Source organism: Oncorhynchus mykiss, chromosome 24, assembly GCF_013265735.2.
Source record: "Oncorhynchus mykiss isolate Arlee chromosome 24, USDA_OmykA_1.1, whole genome shotgun sequence".
Lineage (NCBI taxonomy): Eukaryota > Metazoa > Chordata > Actinopteri > Salmoniformes > Salmonidae > Oncorhynchus > Oncorhynchus mykiss.
This window is the reverse complement of record NC_048588.1, coordinates 10,961,884-10,982,118: the sequence shown is the minus strand read 5'-3', so window position 1 is coordinate 10,982,118 and position 20,235 is coordinate 10,961,884. Positions and strand designations below refer to the sequence as shown.

At 43.3% G+C, this 20,235-nt stretch overlaps 1 protein-coding gene and 1 pseudogene across 1 annotated transcript; one reads left to right on the top strand and one right to left on the bottom strand.

Annotated features, from left to right (window-relative positions):
• shbgb (sex hormone-binding globulin beta form) lies at nt 1-10,028 on the top strand. Its single transcript, NM_001124673.1, is given in 8 exon segments — nt 1-183; nt 823-938; nt 2,054-2,243; nt 4,557-4,718; nt 5,727-5,892; nt 6,824-6,981; nt 7,763-7,988; nt 9,521-10,028. Coding segments are annotated over 8 exon segments (1,239 nt in total). The 5' UTR covers nt 1-102; the 3' UTR covers nt 9,661-10,028.
• A 1,076-nt stretch (nt 10,029-11,104) lies between these two features.
• Nucleotides 11,105-20,235, bottom strand: part of LOC110503736 — a 39,136-nt pseudogene continuing 30,005 nt past the window's right edge.

Here is a 20,235-nt window from a genome sequence, read left to right as displayed (position 1 = left end):
ATCGGACCTGACAAGTATAGAACATAAACGCCATAAGGAACGTCTGGTTAAGAGAAGCAAGCACCCCAAAGGACCGTGAAAAGAAGTAGACCTTAGTAGATCATGTTTGCATTGAAGAGGTTTGTGGTGGCTCTGCTGACCCTGGGGATTTGGGTTCATCCAACGCTTGAACGGACACTGGAGGTAAGAGGCGACACAAAGTATTTTACTATACGGTTCTACTCTCTAACACAGGTTTGGGGAGTAACTGATTGCATATAATCTGATTACAAAACAGATTCAGTTACATTACCAGAAAAAAATATTTTAATCAGATTACAGATCCTTTTGAAAAACTAGACGATTACTTCTAAAAAAATAAATACATGACACTTTTCTGTTTTCTCAATGACATTCAATTGAGCATTGAAAAAATGAGCAAGTTTTTAACTTTGTTCTACCTGAGCGAGTGCGACCACATCAGAGACCACTAGGATGACACCAAATGCATTTGATGGATCTTTTTTTTGTCTTCTAGTGCCTCTTAAGGGAAAAGTAATATAAAAGTAACACGTAACTGAGTTTGGGTAATACAAATATTTGGTTACTGATTTTGGACAGGTAACTAGTAACCATAACAAATTACATTTAGAAAGTAACCTACCCAACCCCACTAACACAGTTACTGTGAGTACACATGCACAGGTTTTTCCTCCATATTCTAATTAGTGTAGCAATTGTTAGAAATTGTTTATTTAAATGTCTCTTGTTGGTTTAGCTAGCGTTCCTATCATCACTGTTTGCCTGCGTGAATAGTATTTTTGTGTATTTTCAACCCCATAGCCATCACCAGAATGCTACTATTTTGTCGAGTCCAGGTCCTCACATCTCCTGTACACTGGGAACAGCTCTGTGGGGAATGTCCCCATTCTGGAGTACAAGGTCACAGAGTTGACCAGGTAGGCTATAGAGATCATGACACCACTGAGCACTCCCCATTTCAGAACATTTAACCAGCTGGGGCACATCCGACTGAACCACACTGGCTGAACCAGGTCTCACCTAGTCTCTCATTTACATACACTGAGTGTACAAAACATTAAGAATGCCTTCCTAATATTGAGTTGCTCCCCTCTTTGCAATCAGAACAGCCTCAATTCGTCGGGGCATGGACTCGAAAAGGTGTCAAGCGTCCCACAGGGATAGTTGTCCATTATTGACGCCAATGCTTCCCACAGTTGTGGCAAGTTGGTTGGATGTCCTTTGGTGGTGGACCATTCTTGATACACACAGGAAACTCTTCAGTGTGAAAAACCCAGCAGCGTTGCAGTTCTTGACACAAACCGGTGCGCCTGGCACCTGCTACCATACCCTGTTCAAACAAACTTCAATTTTTGTCTTGCCAATCCATGTCTCAATTGTCTGAAGGGTTAAAAATCCTTTAACCTGTCTCCTCCCCTTCATCTACAATGATTGAAGTGACATGAATAAGGGATCATAGCTTTCACCTGGATTCACCAGGTCAGTCTATGTCATGGAAAGAGCAGGGTTTTTTTAGGGGGTAGCTTTAATACTGCAGATTGTAGCATTTCCAATCCCCCATATATTTTTTGGTGTGGGTGTGTATCTTATTTAAATAATACTTTCCTTTATTATTTTCCCCTAACCCTACCACCCCTCCCTTAATTGGAGTAAACTAATGGACAACAACACTTAGGCTTCTACTTCCAGCTTATACATACTACATACATTTTATGGATACAGTGTATTTTTTACGATAGTTATCTTTTTGTTTGTTTTTAATCCCATCCTTCAGCTACCATCAACCCCTCTCATCTATCTCTGAAGACCATCCAGTTCTATTTACCATATATTTTTAACTGTGCTGTTTCACAAAAGTCCTGAAACTATATACATTTTACATGAGTTATTTTGTTATGAATCCCATTCTTCAGCTCCACTCAACCCCTCCCAGATAAATGTTTTGTACACTCAGTGTATGCTCAATAAGATGTAACACTGTTCTGATGATCAGTGTGTTTTGACATTTCTGTCTCTTTCTGTCCATCGGTAGCTTTGACTCTGAGTTTGAGCTGCGTACTCTGGACCCTGAGGGGGTGATATTCTTTGGGGACATCGGCGGGCAGCAGAACTACTTCCTGCTTGCTGTGATCCAAGGGAACCTGAGCGTCCAGACGAGCTGCGGGGATGGACAGGTCCTCGTCACCTCCGGGCCCAAGATCAGTGACGGGGAGTGGAAGAAGGTGAAGTCCTGAACCGTATCCTCTAAATTACTTTGTGAATGTAGACTATACTATACAGTGCCTTGCAAAAGTATTCATCCCTCTTGGGCGTTTTTCCTATTTTGTTGCATTACATCCTGTAATTTATTCTTATTTTTAGGGGGATTTCATGTAATGGACGTACACAAAATAGTCCAAACTGGAGTGAAATTTAAAAAATAACTTGTTTCAAAAAAATAAAAAACTGAAAAGTGGTGTGTGCATATGTATTCACCCCCTTTGCTATGAAGCCCCTAAATAAGATCTGGTGCAACCAATTACCTTCAGAAGTCACATAATTAGTTATATAAGTCCACCTGTGTGCAATCAAATTATGGTGGAAAATAAGTATTTGGTCACCTACAAAAAGGCAAGATTTCTGGCTCTCACAGACCTGTAACTTCTTCTTTTAAGAGGCTCCTCTGTCCTCCACTCGTTACCTGTATTAATGGCACCTGTTTGAACTTGTTATCAGTATAAAAGACACCTGTCCACAACCTCAAACAGTCATACTCCAAACTCCACTATGGCCAAGACCAAAGAGCTGTCAAAGAACACCAGAAACAAAATTGTAGACCTGCACCAGGCTGGGAAGACTGAATCTGCAATAGGTAGGCAGCTTGGTTTGAAGAAATCAACTGTGGGAGCAATTATTAGGAAATAGAAGACATACAAGACCACTGATAATCTCCCTCGATCTGGGGCTCCACGCAAGATCTCACCCCGTGGCGTCAAAATGATCACAAGAACGGTGAGCAAAAATCCCAGAACCACACGGGGGGACCTAATGAATGACCTGCAGAAGCCAATTATATACACGTGTGTGTGTGTGTGTGTGTGTGTGTGTGTGTGTGTGTGTGTGTGTATATATATATGAGATACCTGTTCTGAAAGGCCCCAGAGTCAGAAACACCACTAAACAAGGGGCACCACCAAGCAAGCGGCACCATGAAGACCAAGGAGCTCGCCAAACAGGTCAGGGACAAAGTTGTGGAGAAGTACAGAGGGTTGGGTTATAAAAAAATATCAGAAACTTTGAACATCCCACGGAGCACCAATAAATCCATTATTAAAAAATGGAAAGAATATGGCACCACAACAAACCTGCCAAGAGAGGGCGGCCCACCAAAACTCATGGATCAGGCAAGGAGGGCATTAGTCAGAGAGGCAACAAAGAGACCAAAGATAACCCTGAAGGACCTGCAAAGCTCCACAGCGGAGATTGGAGTATCTGTACCACGTTAAGCCATACACTCCACAGAGCTGGGCTTTACAGAAGTGGACAGAAAAAGCCATTGCTTAAAGAAAAAAATAAGCAAACACGTTTGGTGTTAGCCAAGAGGCATGTTGGAGACTCCCCAAACATATGGAAGAAGGTACTCTGGTCAGATGAGACTAAAATTGAGCTTTTTGGCCATCAAGGAAAACGCTATGTCTGGAGCAAACCCAACACCCCTCATCACCCGAGATCACCATCCCTACAGTGAAGTATGGTGGTGGCAGCATCATGCTGTGGAGATGTTTTTCGTCGGCAGGGATTGGGAAACTGGTCAGAATTGAAGGAATGATGGATAGGGTTAAATACAGGGAAATTCTTGAGGGAAACTTGTTTCTGTCTTCCACAGATTTGAGACTGGGATGGAGGTTCACCTTCCAGTAGGACAATGACCCTAAGCTTACTGCTAAAGCAACACTTGAGTGGTTTAGGGGAACATTTAAATGTCTTGGAATGGCCTAGTCAAAGCCCAGACCTCAATCTAATTGAGAATCTGTGGTATGATTTAAAGATTGCTTTACACCAGCAGAACCCATCCAACTTGAAGGAGCTGGAGCAGTTCTGCCTTGAAGAATGGGCAAAAATCCCAGTGGCTAAATGTGCCAAGCTTATAGAGACATACCCCAAGAGACTTGCAGCTGTAATTGCTACAAATATTGACTTTGGGGGGGTGAATAGTTGTGCACGCTCAAGTTTTCCGTTTTTTTCGTCTTATTTCTTGTTTGTGTCACAATAAAAAATATATTTTGCATCTTCAAAGTGGTATGCATGTTGTGTAAATCAAATACAACCAAATAGGAAAAATGCCAAGGGGGTGAATACTTTCGCAAGCCACTGTAACCATAATAACATAATTATAATGTGGGGCATGTATAAGGAACTGCCAAAATAAAGGAAACCCCAACATATAGTGTCTTCATAGAGCCTAGGGCCACCACGACAGCTTCAATGCACCTTGGCATAAATTCTACAAGTGTCTGGAACTCTAAATCTTACCTGTACATTGCCCGTGGATGCAGATTGCAGTGATGAAACATGAGGGAGCTGTGGCTGTACGCGTTGGCTCGGAGACAGCCGTCACAGTGCAGCAGTCTGCTGAGAGCCAGAGGGCCGAGATAGGCAACGGCATGCTGAGAATCTCTATCGGAGGCCTGCTCCCAGATAGCGGAGTTACCTTGGGGGTGAGTCTAAGTTCTGTTACCCCCCACCAGACTGACAGGGAGCAGAATGGGAGCATGTGAGAGGACCAATGGGAAGGAAGTGGGTCTGTAGATGGGTTAGGACCTAACAGGGACACAGCAGGGTTACAGACAGGCTGGAGGTGGGGGTGAGTGATAATTAGAATGGGTAGTGCTAGCATGTTGTGAGAGGTTTTTGGGTCTGCACAGTAAAGGTTAGGACCTTTACATTCCATGGTTAGGAGCAACAGTAATAAAACACAGGGTTGCAGATGGGGTGGGAGTGTGGTGGGGCATGGAGAGGGCTAGTGAAGGGGTAGAATTTGAAGAGGGAGCTTTATGGAGGAAGATGTCTGTCTGCAGAAGGCTTGGGAACCATTGTAATAATTACACAGGGGTTACGTCCCAAATTACCCCCTGTTCCCTATTTAGTGTACTACGTTTGACCTATAAATGGAATAGGGCGCCATTTGGAACATAGCCTGGGTTGCAGAAGAGGGAGGGCATAGGGTGGAACATTGAAGGCTTGCTAGTGGGACACTAACTATATGGGAGAATGTGAGACTGTCTGTGGAGATGGGAGTTAACCATGAATCTGGCTGGTTCTCTTAACGTGAGATTTGCTGATCTAATCCGTGTGCAATGATAACCACTGTGCTCTCGCCAACTCTAATACTGATTTTCACAGCTGGACTGCACATCCTGAGACAGTTTTCTGGCACACCAACTTTCTCACCATGACAAAAACAACAGATCAAAGCAGAGCTCAGAGGTCAACCACTCCTGAGGGAGTATGAACTGCAGTTCTTATCATTTTACTATATTTTATACCCAAAACAAACAGCACGTGTCTGTTCTTCGAATGCACCCACTGTCCCTCATCTGAATTGGACTATTTTGCAATGGACAAATAAAAACAAGAAAGAGCAGTGCTATGTAGTGAAGGGCAATCACATGGGGCTTGTTTTTCTATACCATTTCTGTCTGTCCTGTCTGTCCTGTCCTGTCTAGCTGAACCCTCCTCTGGATGGCTGCATGCGGAGCTGGGACTGGGTCAGACAGGACTCCAGCATCCTAGAGCGGACCCTGCAGGATTCCAAGGTGCAGAGGTGCTGGGAACATATTGCCCCCGGGTCCTACTTTACTGGAGTCGGCTCTGTTGGTTTCAGCTCTCTAGGTAGGCCACCTCACTTCCCCGTCACATGACAAGGGACAATATTATTTTCTGTCCACGCACCCTGACAGGGAATAATTCTGGGCCCTATATTTTAGGTCCCTGGAAACATTTAGCGGTAGTTTACCTCAATATAAGTTATTTGTTGGTCTTAGAATTAAACAGTGAAACAATGAAAACTTGGGACTGAAAAATGTTGGAAATAGTTGTTTCAAAATCGTACATATTGCAATATTGTCAACAATATCACTCCAAAAGACATGTTGGACTTTGGTTTGGTAAAGATTTTGGTAAAGAAGTTATCAACTTGTAGTTTTAGTTTTTCATAGTTTTTATACTCCCATTCCATTCATATTTTTCTTCACAGGGCTTTCTGTGGAGCCTGTATTTGAATTCTAAGAGGAACACAGAACTCTTGCGGGAAGAAACCAATTAAGATTGGGGCTAAAAATGTGGAAACCTACCCCTTTCAAAAATGAATCCCTGGTTAACTCCCATCTCATTTACATGTACATCATTTAGCAGATGCTCTTATCCAGAGCGACTTACAGGAGCAATTAAGGTTAAGGGCCTTGATCAAGGGCACATCGACAGATTTTCCACGTTGCAGGCTCGGGGATTTGAACCAGTGACCTTTTGGTTACTGGACCAACGCCAGTAACCGCTAGGCTGCCTGCCATCTCCACAGACAGCCTCACATGCTCCCATACTGTAGCTACTGTCCCATGGTATTGCTTTCTTGCCTTTTACTTCAATAACATCTGAAGCTGAAGTTTAAGTACTTGGATCTGGTACTTTCCTTGTTTTGTCAGTAATGTAAAAAAGCGTGAAGACATTCAATGGTCTGTAAAAACACTGCATGGTTGTATGAACAAGAGTGCATAGATTAGGGTGCAGAGTGATATGTATGTTGTGTTTGTCTTTGTGTCTGTAGCCTTGCTGGGAAACTCTTCAGCTGAGCTAGATGGTGCAGACTGGACACTCTCTGTGGAGCTAGCTCTCAGAACGGTTTCAGCCAGAGGCTTTCTCTTTATTCTGCTAGACACTCAGAACGACTACATCCTCTCCTTGAAACTCAACCACCCTTCACAGGTAACACACCGGAACTATACAGCCTCAAGACCCAACTGATCTGGACCAGCACTTTGTTAATTTATAGTCTCTATCTTCTCTCATTCCTTCACTATTACTGCTTTGGAAATGCTTATGATCTTTAAGAATGGCATAATGGCAAAGACACACACGCGCATGGACACACACACTCATACACTCTCATTCACACACAAACTCACACGGGTCACTCAAACACACACCCACACATACACATACTGTACACACAGCAGCAGGTCACAAACAAGTCACACTCACACACTCCTGCCTCCGTTGAGTCTGGGACCTGACTTGATTAGCCCAATGCTCCCATGTTGTGATGTCATGCAAAATGCCAAGCAGGAAGAGGTCAAACTTTCCGAAAGAGGCTTTGTTGAAATTGTCACTGTCAGCATGCCATACTTTTAGATGTTTTAACTACTGGAAATCCCCCCAAATATCAATGTGAATAGATCTCTGTTGGCCTTCAACACACATTCTTTGTGCTGTGTGGAACAAACCCTGACTTTTACCTTTTACGTCTGTCTAGGGCACAAACAGACATGTTGCTGTTTCCTGTTGCAGATTGTTCTGTTGATACCGATTGTTGATCTGGCATTCGCTGCCACTCCTTATGAAATTTGTTTCCATATGACAATGTGTTGACAATTTGTCCGGCCAGCGGAGGTCTTTTTAAACCCTAAACGAAGCATTAACTTATGCAAAAACAATCTCTCCTGGATAAGTTTGGATTCGTCCATGGTTTGGGTTTCCTGTGCCCTAGGAACTGATGCTACGTTTGAGGGGGACTCTATTCTGGTCGCGCAGCTACCCCCAGACCCTCTGCTCAGGTGAGAGTCAGTTCCTGCAGCTGCAGGTGAGGCCAGGCCAGCTGGTGATTGGCATGGGCATAACCAAGGCAACCATGAGGTTGACGGATGGGGACTACGAGCTCCTGAAGAGGGTGTTGAGCCAACCAGGGAGCAGGGTGTACCTGGGGGGCGGGCCAGGTGAGCACTGAGTCTCAAATGACACCCTATTCCTTACATAGTGCACTACTTTAGGCCTGATACTTTTCCTACTCTAATCTGATCCGTGCTGTCTTCCCACATCAACTGATCCTAATCCTCTTACTCATTCACTATTCTACTCTTACACACGAAGGCCGCAAAGCCGAAACGTCTGTGTACTCTATACATGATGCAGTGAAAATAATAACATCTAAAATGAAGTAAGCTTAATGCAACATGTTTCTAAGTGCGGACCCATCCCACCTTTTTACTGTTCAACTCTTCCCACACTCTCTCACCCTCAAACGTTTCTCTTACTTTCGGCTCTCTCCTTCGTTTCACCTCATTCTTCTTTTTTCATTATTTTCCACAAACCATGTCCCAGAATCATCTCCTCTCCGTGTCTATTGTCCACTGTTAATTGTCCTCTATATTCTTGTTTCCTGGATCACCTCACAAATCAGATAAGCTAATTTTACACTGTATATAGATTTTTTTTCTATTGTGTTGTTGACTGTACGTTTGTTTAGTCCATATGTAACTCTGTGCTGTTGTTGTTTGTGTCGCACTGCTTTGCTTTCTTTTCCAGGTCGCAGTTGTAAATGAGAACTTGTTCTCAACTGGCCTACCTGGTTAAATAAAGGTGAATGACCATATGCTTCCAGGTCATATGGCAACATGTAGACAACAAAAATGGGTGACTCCATTCAGATGTAAAACATTTAAGAAAAAGCGTTCCTTCCTCCTTTAAATTATGATTGCTTTTTAGGGAAATTAAACTTGAAATTCAAAGTTTCTCCGATATTGTGTAGGTTGTGTAGATCCAGCTCGTCCCAGTAGAAGACGCCTGAGATCTGAAAACATAACTCACTAAAAGTACACTATACGTGTTTACACCCTATTCCCTATATATTGCACAACTTTTGGCCCAAGCGATGAAGGACCTAGAGTATGGGTTTCTTTAAGTGCTTGGAGGCGAATCGCATAACTGTTACTTGATTGCACCGTTAATGCTATTAATGAGACCGACTGGTGTTTACACAGTAGAGTACAGTGAGTCCATACAAGGTGTTCCGTATCTAGCTGTGTTCCAGAGGAGTGGAGGTGAAGCCTCTGTTGAGGACAAACACAGCAAGAGATAGGAGTTGTGCAGAGGTATTGAATTACAGGCAATTTCCCAGATGATATGTCATGATGACTCCTATGGACATATGGTGTCAAGATGAAACAGTGTGAGCCGCTAGTGGTGTGAGCCGCTAGGGGTGTGAGCCGCTAGGGGTGTGAGCCGCTAGGGGTGTGAGCCGCTAGGGGTGTGAGCCCGGGGAGCCGTTAAACTTTACGAGTCTTTCTTCTGCTATCATTGTTTTTCTGCTATGAAATCGTGCAAATACTGCCACAAAGGGCTGCCCTATGTGGCCTTCACCTGTCCAGTCATGTTTCATCAGTGATTACTTCTAGGAAGGGAGGAAGGAAAAAGAGGCCCAGTTCAAGGGATTGAATTGTGCTTATCTCTGACCTTTGACTGTGTCCAGCGGGTCTGTCCAGCTTCCACGGCTGTCTCCAGGCCAAGATCCAGGGTGTCAACGTTGACCTTGACCTGGCAGAGGTCAAACACGGGGATGTCCGCTCTCACAGCTGCCCTGCCGCCCTCGACATCAGAGATGGGAAGTAAAGGAGCCGCAGTTACACCCGACACTGCTTATAAGACTACACAAGGCTACACTGTTTTCTGTTTGGCTATTGTCTGTCTCTCAACATTTTACTGTCTCATGTGGCTATCTATGTAACAAGATGTGACACAGTACTGCAGAATGCAGTAACATTGTGTTTGTATTGAAGCATCTCTGACATGTGGGGGATGTTCATTTGAAGAACAAGAGAAGGATTGCGTTTTCTTTGGGTAGATTGTTTTGCAAACTTGGTAGTTACTGCAAAACCGTAACATGGCCTCTTTCACTTTATTTGCAGTACAGCTGAATTACCATGTCCACTCTTGTTAAGTCTGTGTGAATGGCAATAAAGCATTTGCTGCTTTTTCTAGCTATTTGAGTTGCATTGCATTTTTTACATATATGTTGTAACTTCCCCCAAAGCTTCAAAATATTGTATTCTTTCTCAATGTATTGTATGGATGCTATGCAAGTTTGATCTCTGTGTATTACATTATACTTCCTGTGAAAATAACTAAAGCAAGACAGAGCCTTAGAACAGTTACTCTATAATCATCATTGACATGAGGGGCATGAACACAAACACAAGGAGTTCATCATCTTACCAGACAGAAGCTCTCATATACAGTTGCAGACTTGGATTCAAATGCAATTTTAAATAATTTAAAATGCTTTAGCTGAGCTTGATTGAGCTTCCCTAGCGCAACTGAACCAATAGAACAGTCGTAAAGGTGCAAAGCCTGCCGATCTGGCACTCGAGGCAAAGTATTTGAACCCAGATTTTCACAGTTGCCTGAGAAAGAGGAGACTAAGCCAGTGTTCTTGTGGTCTATTTGTGTCCTGTGAAACTCTTTGACCCCGTTGAGTTTTTGTTAAGTCTGGTGTTTTACTTGGAAAGAAACTCCAGATAATTACGCCATCTTCTGTCTTGTACATTTCCACAGTTTAATTGTGCAAGCAAATTACTTTTGGGTTTGTTTTTTTTAGCCCTCACAAGTGGAAGGTTTTCTGGATTTGTCTTCTGTCCTTAAAACAAAAAGTGTCTGTGAGGAGCTCTGTCAGTCAGAGGAGACATCTTAGATGATGTTGGGGAATCGTCTTCCCCTGGTAGGGGAAGAACATTGCGAACATGTTTTATAAAAGGAAGGGAAAAAACACACAGACGTTTGAGGTATGCGTTGTCTGGCCAGGGGCTCGATATTTTCGCACATATCCCGCTCTCTCTCTATGCCTATTGAGTTCAAAGAAAGAACACATTTCTTATTGCTTAATGAGTTTTGGACCCAAATGAAATTTATCCTGGGGTAGATTACTAGTGAGACCAATGGTAGACAATGTTAAGACAATGAGGAGGCCAGGCAGGCAACATCTCTATTGAATATGAGTGTGTGTGGGCAGCGTGGCACAACCAAAAACAGTAAGTCAATTTGATCAGAAAAAAAATGACTTAGCCAATATTACTTTATTAGCAGATATAGTTGAGTTTAAGATGTAGAATAAAAAGTCAATGTATTTTGGCAAATTGTACATTTCAAAAAAGGTCTTAAATAATTAACCTTTTTCCTAGATAGAAGCACGTCATAAGCCATACATTTTTTGGGCAAATCAATCAAAATTGCTCCAAATATTTACATTTCATATACAGATATTTTACAGCATACAAAACAAATCCAAAATAAGAATCTCCCTGGATGTCATGTGACTTCTAGGGCCAGGAGAGTCTGGAGGAAACTTTGTAGTTGTATGACAAGTTGGTAATGGAATGCTGGAGTAGGGAGGTTAATTCAGACAGAAAAGCTCTGTGGCTTGTAGGGCAGCAGGTTATAGAGAGGGGTTGGGGTCTGGACAGGGGGTACTGACGAATCACTCTGGGGGAACTCCGTCCCCGCTGCTGGGGAAAAGTATTGGGAGGTTCTCTGAAAGACAGAACAAAAACAGAAAACACTAAGGTTAGTTGGATTCAGCTAAGACTTCACAATTTGCTAATTTGTTCCAATTATAACTAATCTACTTCTAGGTCAATAATAGCTACAAACAACAGACTTTGAATTGAAAACCACAACCAGTTTGAGTGGATAACCACGTAAACGTAATAGATCCCAAATAAACACAAACAAAGCTTAGTTTGAATCAGCTGAGCAAAGATATTCATTTCTAACTCCACTCCACTTGGGAATAATTACAAATAGCAAACTTTGAACATCACTTCAGTGGATAAGCAAAAAAAAGTTTCCAACCGGGGGTACGCCTAATGTTTCTCAGACAAGTTATTTTTCTCTGGGGGTTAATTGGTTGGAGTTTGTTCTTTTTTGGTCTGCTGAGGCATGCACCTGGCATGATCTAATAGGGCTACTTGGTGCCCTCTGTCTTGCTAGCAGCCAGTAGTTGTGTTTTAATACAGAGGGTAAGGTAGACGGTGGGCAGATTTAGGGGAGGGCAGCAGGGCAATATGGGATGGCAGAGGGAGTCCTCCCAGAACATCTGAGTTCCCATCCAATGTACAGTATCTCACCACTTTCACTCTCCTTTGGTTTTACTAGACCAATTACAAATAACATGACTTCTTAGGCCCAAGACCGAAACAGAGGTTGTTGTTGAAATACATCTTTGGCGTCCTGGAAAAACCTTGTGTGGGCTCTATTTTTGGCTGCCGTTAAGGCGGTATTGAGTGTGTGAGAGACTAACCGGGTAGAGACAAGTGAGTGTGTGAGAGACTAACCGGGTAGAGACACGTGAGTGTGAGAGAGACTAACCGGGTAGAGACAAGTGAGTGTGAGAGAGACTAACCGGGTAGAGACAAGCGAGTGTGAGAGAGACTAACCGGGTAGAGACAAGTGAGTGTGAGAGAGACTGACCGGGTAGAGGTGTTGGTGTCCTGTGTTGGTGTTGTCCATCAGCAGGGGGGCAGTGGGGGAGGAGCGAAATCCCCCTTCGGAGAAATGCGATGATGACAGGGTCACTGAGCTGCTCCTCTGCAAAACACACACATATGTTGGTTTAGTGTTCATTCTTACAAGTAAGGAGTGTGTTGTGATCCTCTTGTATGTATTATGAAACAAAATGTGATCACAAAATACACACACACACACACACACACACACACACACACACAATAAGGCTGGTGCTAGATATCTCAAATTATGTCAATACAAAATAATTCAGCTTTCATCTGCCAAAAAATGTACTTGGATTGTTTGGGAGATGAAGATGGCGTGAGCAACAACCTCATAAATTCAACGCATTTCTGGTAGGCAATTATTCAGCCCTAATATCTTGTGTGATCTCAAGTCAATAGGCTTCCTCACTCTCTTTCCCAGAAGAGAGCAAATCGCAGGCCTGGCCTGAGAGAGGAACCATGTGGCCCAATGTGACCACGTCAGCGGTCTGCCACATGGATGAACACACATCCAACTCTGACCACATCCATCCCATCACCAGCGCTATCTAGCCGTGCAACCACCCTCCCCCCACCACATACACACATACACAACCGCTTGTTCACTCACACTGACACACTGTTCATCAACCAGAAGTGGTGGGGAGAGAGAATTATAGCGATGCCATGGTATTTGGATCAGACAGGAAGGGGTGGGGGATCCTGGGGATCTCAGATTTATTTTTTAATTAAAAATGATCTCTGACGTTGATGTATGTCTTCCTGGGCTATGCCCTGCTATGTCTCCCAGCTCTATCGTGCTGCAACACAGAACATATGCCCCTTCTCCCTCGCCGCCAGCTCCTCTCCACACTTCCCTAATTCAATCAGTACCGGTTAACTATTCTGTTTCTCCTGGGGACATTCAACGTAGGATGATCGCCAGAGAGATATCTCTCCTCTTTAGTGAGTCGTGACATTTAGAATCTGGATTGCTGGGTAACTAAGACATTTTTCTATTTGTTTTGATCTAGAAAGTATGAATAAGCCTTACCTAACAACCATCCAACCCTTCCAGCTTTGCTCGGGTATTACAGACAGACCTGGGTTCAACTACTATTTGAAATAATTGTAAATACTTGATCTGTGCGTGATTGATCCTGCCTGACTTAATGGAACAAAATATTCCCAAAACAATCAACCCTGCACTCCAGGCAGGCTAAAACAAACACTGGCAGTATTTGCATGATTTTATAGCAGAAAATCAATGATAACAGAAGACTCAAAGTTTATATATATAGAAATAGAAATTTACAATAGAAATTTAAAGGCAATGTTCTAGCGTTCGCAGAGACTGCATTCAAGGTAAACACCGCATATGTTGGCTCAATCGAAAAGGATCTTTAAATTTCAATCAAATAGAAAAAAATTGGTCACATGCACATCTTTAGCAGATGTTATTGCAGGTGAGGTGAAATGCTTGTGTAAGTATTCGAGAACCACGGACAGCTACCGCTAGCCAGCGCATGGGGGATGACGCTTCAGCACCACAGCAGTGGAGAGTGCCACTACAGGCGGGTTATGCCCCGCACCCAACATCGCTCATAAGGAGCTGTTGCCACAGACCTGTGGTCTACTGAGAAGAATGTTTGGCAGGGCAAGAGAATGCCACCTTGATTTTGATTCTTTTTCACAATCCCTTTCCCTAAGTTTAATACAATATGGAATGAGACCTGGATATGATTGAACTGCAAGTACTGCTCAAGATTCCTGATTATACACCACAAACCTTTAAGTATTGATACAAGTACATTAGCGTGTAGTTTTTCCGCAGCCTGTGTCTCTCACCTTGTCCTTGATGCTTCCCAGCACGGCAGTGGTAAGGATACCCAGGAAGAAGGCCACCAGGTTGAGGCTGGTCAGCACCCAGATCAACACGTACAGGGACAGCACATCACCGCAGCTCCGCACACCCACAAACTCATAGTAGTTGTTTATGTAGCCCCCACTACAAGACAGGACAATAGAACGTCAAACAAACATCCAATCCTATAACAATATTATTCTAGTTATGCTATTAATATGCCATTCATAGAATAACATTAGGCTACTTTATAAAGCTATACTATTAAGGTAGTATGATATGAGTTGGCCAGGCCCAGGAGTTCTTCCAGACCAATCAATCAAATGTATTTATAAAGCCCTTTTTACATCAGCAGATGTCACAAAAGTGCTATATACAGAAACCCAGCCTAAAACCCGAAACAGCAAGCAATGCAGATGTAGGAGCACGGTGGCTAAGAAAAACTCCCTAGAAAGGCAGGAACCTAGGAAGAATCCAAGACATGAACCAGGCTTTAACCTTTATTTTGACAGGGATGTAATACTGAGACTGGGGTCTCTTTTACAGATGAGTCCTGAATAAATACATCAAAAACATACAATATACGAAATGACCAAACATATTAAGAAAACAGACACATTTATCAACATAGAGGTCTCTGGTCATGACTCTGAACTGACCAAGGGGAACATCTCATTTCAGAGAGCTCTGTAAGGTGTTCCACATAAAGGGCGCAAAGAGACTAAAAGCAGCTTTACCCAACTCTGTGGAGACCAAAGGGGCTTCCAGTGTTATTCAAGCCTGAGGCCAGGTATGGTAATTTGTAAGTCTAAATTTAATGAATGATTATAGATGCATAGGAAGTTTCTGCATGAGTGCTTTGTAGATAAACACAAGAAAACTTGCTCTATTTGTGTACTGTTCAAACTAGTCATTACAAATTCATAAAAATCTGAGTTATAGGACCTAGAAAAAAAACATGCATTTTGTTTTGTTTGCACTAACTATAGATCCAATAGTGACCTCTGCAGTGCTTGAAAATCAGACTTCAAATATGAAAAGACTTGGCCAACCGATGGCGCAATGAAATACAACACTGCATCATCTGCACACAAATATATATATATATTTTTTCAACATTACCAATGTTATTTATATAGATTGTAGTCAGTAGTAGGCCTAGTTTCAAACCTCCTTTATATAACTCAATGATCTCCGATTTGACACCATCTACCTTGATGGCCTGAGTTCATTGAGATAATTATGAAACCATCGGCAAGCATCAGTACCCAACCCTATTGAGGATAGCTTATTCTGAATATAACATGGTCTTCAGATGGCGCCGGCAGACATGGCAGCTCTGCTTCTAGCTCCTAAGCAACTTTGCAGTATTTTTTTTGTGTGTGTTATTTCTTACATTATTTAGCCAAGAACATTTTTTGTATTATTACATACAGCCAGAAATAACTTTTGGATATCAAAGCAGCGGTAACTCCAGCAATACGACCAGGAATACGACTTTCCCGAATTGGACCCTTTGTTTGTACACCTCAGGGCAATTTAAATTATCCCAGAGGCCGTTGTAAGATGCCACCAGCAGAGAAAAGGCATTTGGAGTGGACTTCTAGTCTGACTCAGGAGGCATACACACCATCCACAGCTTCTGAGTATATTTCTCGCTAATGTTCAGTCTCTGGACAATAAAGTAGACAAGCTCAGGGCGAGGACCTGCTTCCAGACAGACATCAGGGACTGTAACATACTCTGTTCCACAGAATCATGGCTCTCTCGGGATATACTGTCCCTGTCCATACAACCAGCTGGGATCTCAGTTCATTGCACAGACAGGGATAAAGAACTCTCCGGGAAGAAGAAAGACGTGGTGTGTGTTTCATGATTTAATATTATTCTTTTTAGCCCTTTAGCTCCCCAATTTCATGGTATCTAATTGGTAGTCTTGTCCCATCGCTGCAACACCGGTACGGACTCGGGAGAGGAGAAAGTCGAGAGCTGTGCATCCTCCAAAACACAAACCAGCCAAGCCGCACTGCTTGCTTAACCCGGAAGCCAGCCGCACCAATGTGTCGGAGGAAACACCGTACACCTGGCGACCGTGTCAGCGTGCATTGCGCCTGGCCCACGATGGGACAAGAACATCCCTGCCAGAAAAACCCTCCCCTAACCCAGGCATGGGTCTCCCGGTCGTAGCCGGCTGCAACAGAGCCTGGACTCGAACCAGGATCTCTAGTGGCACAGCTAGCACTGTGATGCAGTGCCTTAGACCACTGCGCCACTCGGGAGGCCATGTGTTTCATGATTAACTACTCATGGTGTGATTGTGATAACATACAGAAACTCAAGTCCTTTTGTAACTCAATCTAGAAAACTTCACAATCAAATGCAGACTGTATTACCTCCCAAGAGAATTATCTTCGGTTATAGTCGCAATCGTGTATATTCCCGCTCAAGCCAATACCACAATGGCCCTCAAGGAACTACACTAGATTTTATGCAAACTGGAAACCACATATCCTGGGGCCACATTTATTGTAGCTGGGGATTTTAACAAAGCAAATTTGAGGAAAACACTTCCGAAGTTCTGTCAACACATTGACTGTAGTACTCGCTTAGAGAAAACACTAGACCACTGCTACTCACCTTTGAGATGCCTACAAGGCCCTCCCTTCGGCAAATTAGGTCACGACTCCATTTTGCTCCTCCCATCCTATAGGCAGAAACTCAAACAGGAAGTACACGTGCTAAGGTCTATTCAACGCTGGTCTGACCGGAATTGTTTTAATTGTTTTGATCACGTGGACTGGGATATGTTCCGGGTAGCCTCTGAGAATAACATTGACGTATATACGCGGACACAGTGACTGAGTTCATCAGGAAGTGTACGTTGACTTAAAACCTACCCAAACCAGAAACCGTGGATAGATGGCAGCATTTGCGCAAAACTGAAAGGGTGAACCACTGCATTTAACTATGGCAAGGGGACTGGGAATATGGTTGAATACAAACAGTGTGGTTATTCTCTCCGTAAGGCAATCAAACAGGCACAACGTCAGTACAGAGATAATGTGGAGTCGCAATTCAACGTCTCAGACACAAGACATGTGGCAAGGTCTACAGACAATCACGGATTACAAAGGGAAAACCAGCCACGTCACGGACCCCAACGTCTTGCTCCCAGACAAGCTAAACACCTTCTTTGGTCGGTTTGAGGATACCGACGCGGCCCGCTCCCAAGGACTGTGGGCTCTTGTTCTCCATGGCTGACGTGAGTAAAACATTTAAGCGTGTTAACCCTTGCAAGGCTGCCAGCCCAGATGGCATCCCTAGCCATGTCCTCAGAGCATGCGCAGAACAGCTGGCTGGAGTGTTTACAGACATATTCAATCTCTCCCGATCCTCTCCACTTGCTTCAAGATGTCCACCATTGATTCTGTACCCAAGAAAGCAAAGGTAACTGAACTAAATGACAATCACCCAGTAGCACTCACTTCTGTCATCATGAAGTGCTTTGAGAGGCAAGTTAAGGATCATATCACCTCTACCTTACGTGACCCAGTTACATTTGAGGAATACATACATACATACATACATACATACAGTTGAAGTCGGAAGTTAACATAGGTTGGAGTCATTAAAACTAATTTTTCAACCACTCCACAAATGTCTTGTTAACAAACTATAGTTTTGGGAAGTCAGTTAGGACATCTAATTTGTGCATGACACAAGTCATTTTTCCAACAATTGTTAACAGACAGATTATTTCACTGTATCACAATTCTAGTGGGTCAGAAGTTTACATACACTAAGTTGACTGTGCCTTTAAACAGCTTGGAAAATTCCAGAAAATAATGTCATGGCTTTAGAAGCTTCTGATAGGCTAATTGACATCATTTGAGTCATTTGGAGGTGTACCTGTGGATGTATTTCAAGACCTACCTTCAAACTCAGTGCCTCTTTGCTTGACATCATGGGAAAATCAAAAGAAATCAGCCAAGACCTCCACAAGTCTGGTTCATCCTTGGGAGCAATGATAAACACCATGGGACCACGCAGCCATCATACCACGCAGGAAGGAGACGCGTTCTCATAGAGATGAAGGTACTTTGGTGCGAAAAGTGCAAATCAATTCCAGAACAGCAAACGACCTTGTGAAGATGCTGGAGGAAACAGGTACAAAAGTATCCACAGTAAAACGAGTCCTATATCGACATAACCTGAAAGGCCGCTCAGCAAGGAAGCTGCCACTGCTCCAAAACAGCCATAAAAAGGCCGATTTGCAACTACGGTTTGCAACTGCACATGGGGACAAGATCGTACTTTTTGGAGAAATATCCTCTGGTCTGATGAAACAAAAATAGAACTGTTTGGCGATAATGACCATCGTTATGTTTGGAGGAAAAAAGGGGATGCTTGCAAGCAGAAGAACACCATACCAACCGTGAAGCACGGGGGTGGCAGCATCATGTTGTGGAGGTGCTTTGCTGTAGGAGGGACTGATGCACTTCTTAAAATAGATGGCATAAGGAAAATTATGTGGATAAATTGAAGCAACATCTCAAGACATCAGTCAGAAAGTTAAAGCTTGGTTGCAAATGGGTCTTCCAAATGGACAATGACCCCAAGCATACTTCCAAAGTTGTGGCAGAATAGCTTAAGGACAACAAAGTCAAGGTATTGGAGTGGCCATCACAAAGCCCTGACCTCAACTCTATAGAACATTTGTGGGCAGAACTGAAAAAGTGTGTGTGAGCAAGGAGGCCTACAAACCTGACTCAGTTACACCAGCTCTGTCAGAAGGAATAGGCCAAAATTCACCCCAAATTATTGTGGGAAGCTTGTGGAAGTCTACCTGAAACGTTTGAAACAAGTTAAACAATTTAAAGGCAATGGTACCAAATTGAGTGTATGTAAACTTCTGATCCACTGGGAATGTGATGAAAGAAATGAAAGCTGAAATAAATAATTATCTACTATTATTCTGACATTTCACATTCTTAAAATAAAGTGGTGATCCTAACTGACCTAAGACAGGGAATTTTTACTAGGACTAAATGTCAGAAATTGTGAAAAACTGAGTTTAAATTTATTTAGCCAAGGTGTATGTAAACTTCCAACTGTACGTCAGAATGCTGTTCATTGACACTTGCTCAGCCTTCAACACCATATTTTTATTATTTTAATAGGCAAGTCAGTGGAGAAGAAATTCTTATTTCAAATTCAATTTTCATTCCAGGACCCTGTGAAACTGGGTCCTGGACTTCCTGACAGGCTGCCCCCAGGTGGTGAAGGTAGGAAACACCTCCACTTCGCTGATCCTCAACACAGGGGCCCCACAGGGGTGCGTGCTCAGCCCCCTCCTGTACTCCCTGTTCACCCATGACTGCATGGCCACGCATGCCTCCAACTCAACCATCAAGTTTGCAGACGACACAACAGTACTAGGCCTGATTACCAACAATGATGAGACGACCTACAGGGAGGAGGTGGGGCGCTGGCAGAGCGGTGCCAGGAAAATAACCTCACACTCAACGTCAACAGAACAAATGAGCTGATCGTGGACTTCAGGAAACAGCAGAGGGAGCACACCCCTATCCACATTGACAGGACTGCAGTCGAGAAGGTGAAACGTTTCAAGTTCCTCGGCATACACATCACTGACAATCTGAATTTGTCCACCCACACAGACAGTGTGGTGAAAAAGGCGCAACAGCGCCTCTTCAACCTTGGATGCTTAAGAAATTTGTCTTGGTCCCTAAGACCCTCAGAAAACTTTACAGATGCACAATTGAGAGCATCCTGTCGGGCTGTATCACCACCTGGTACGACAAGTGCATCTCCTGC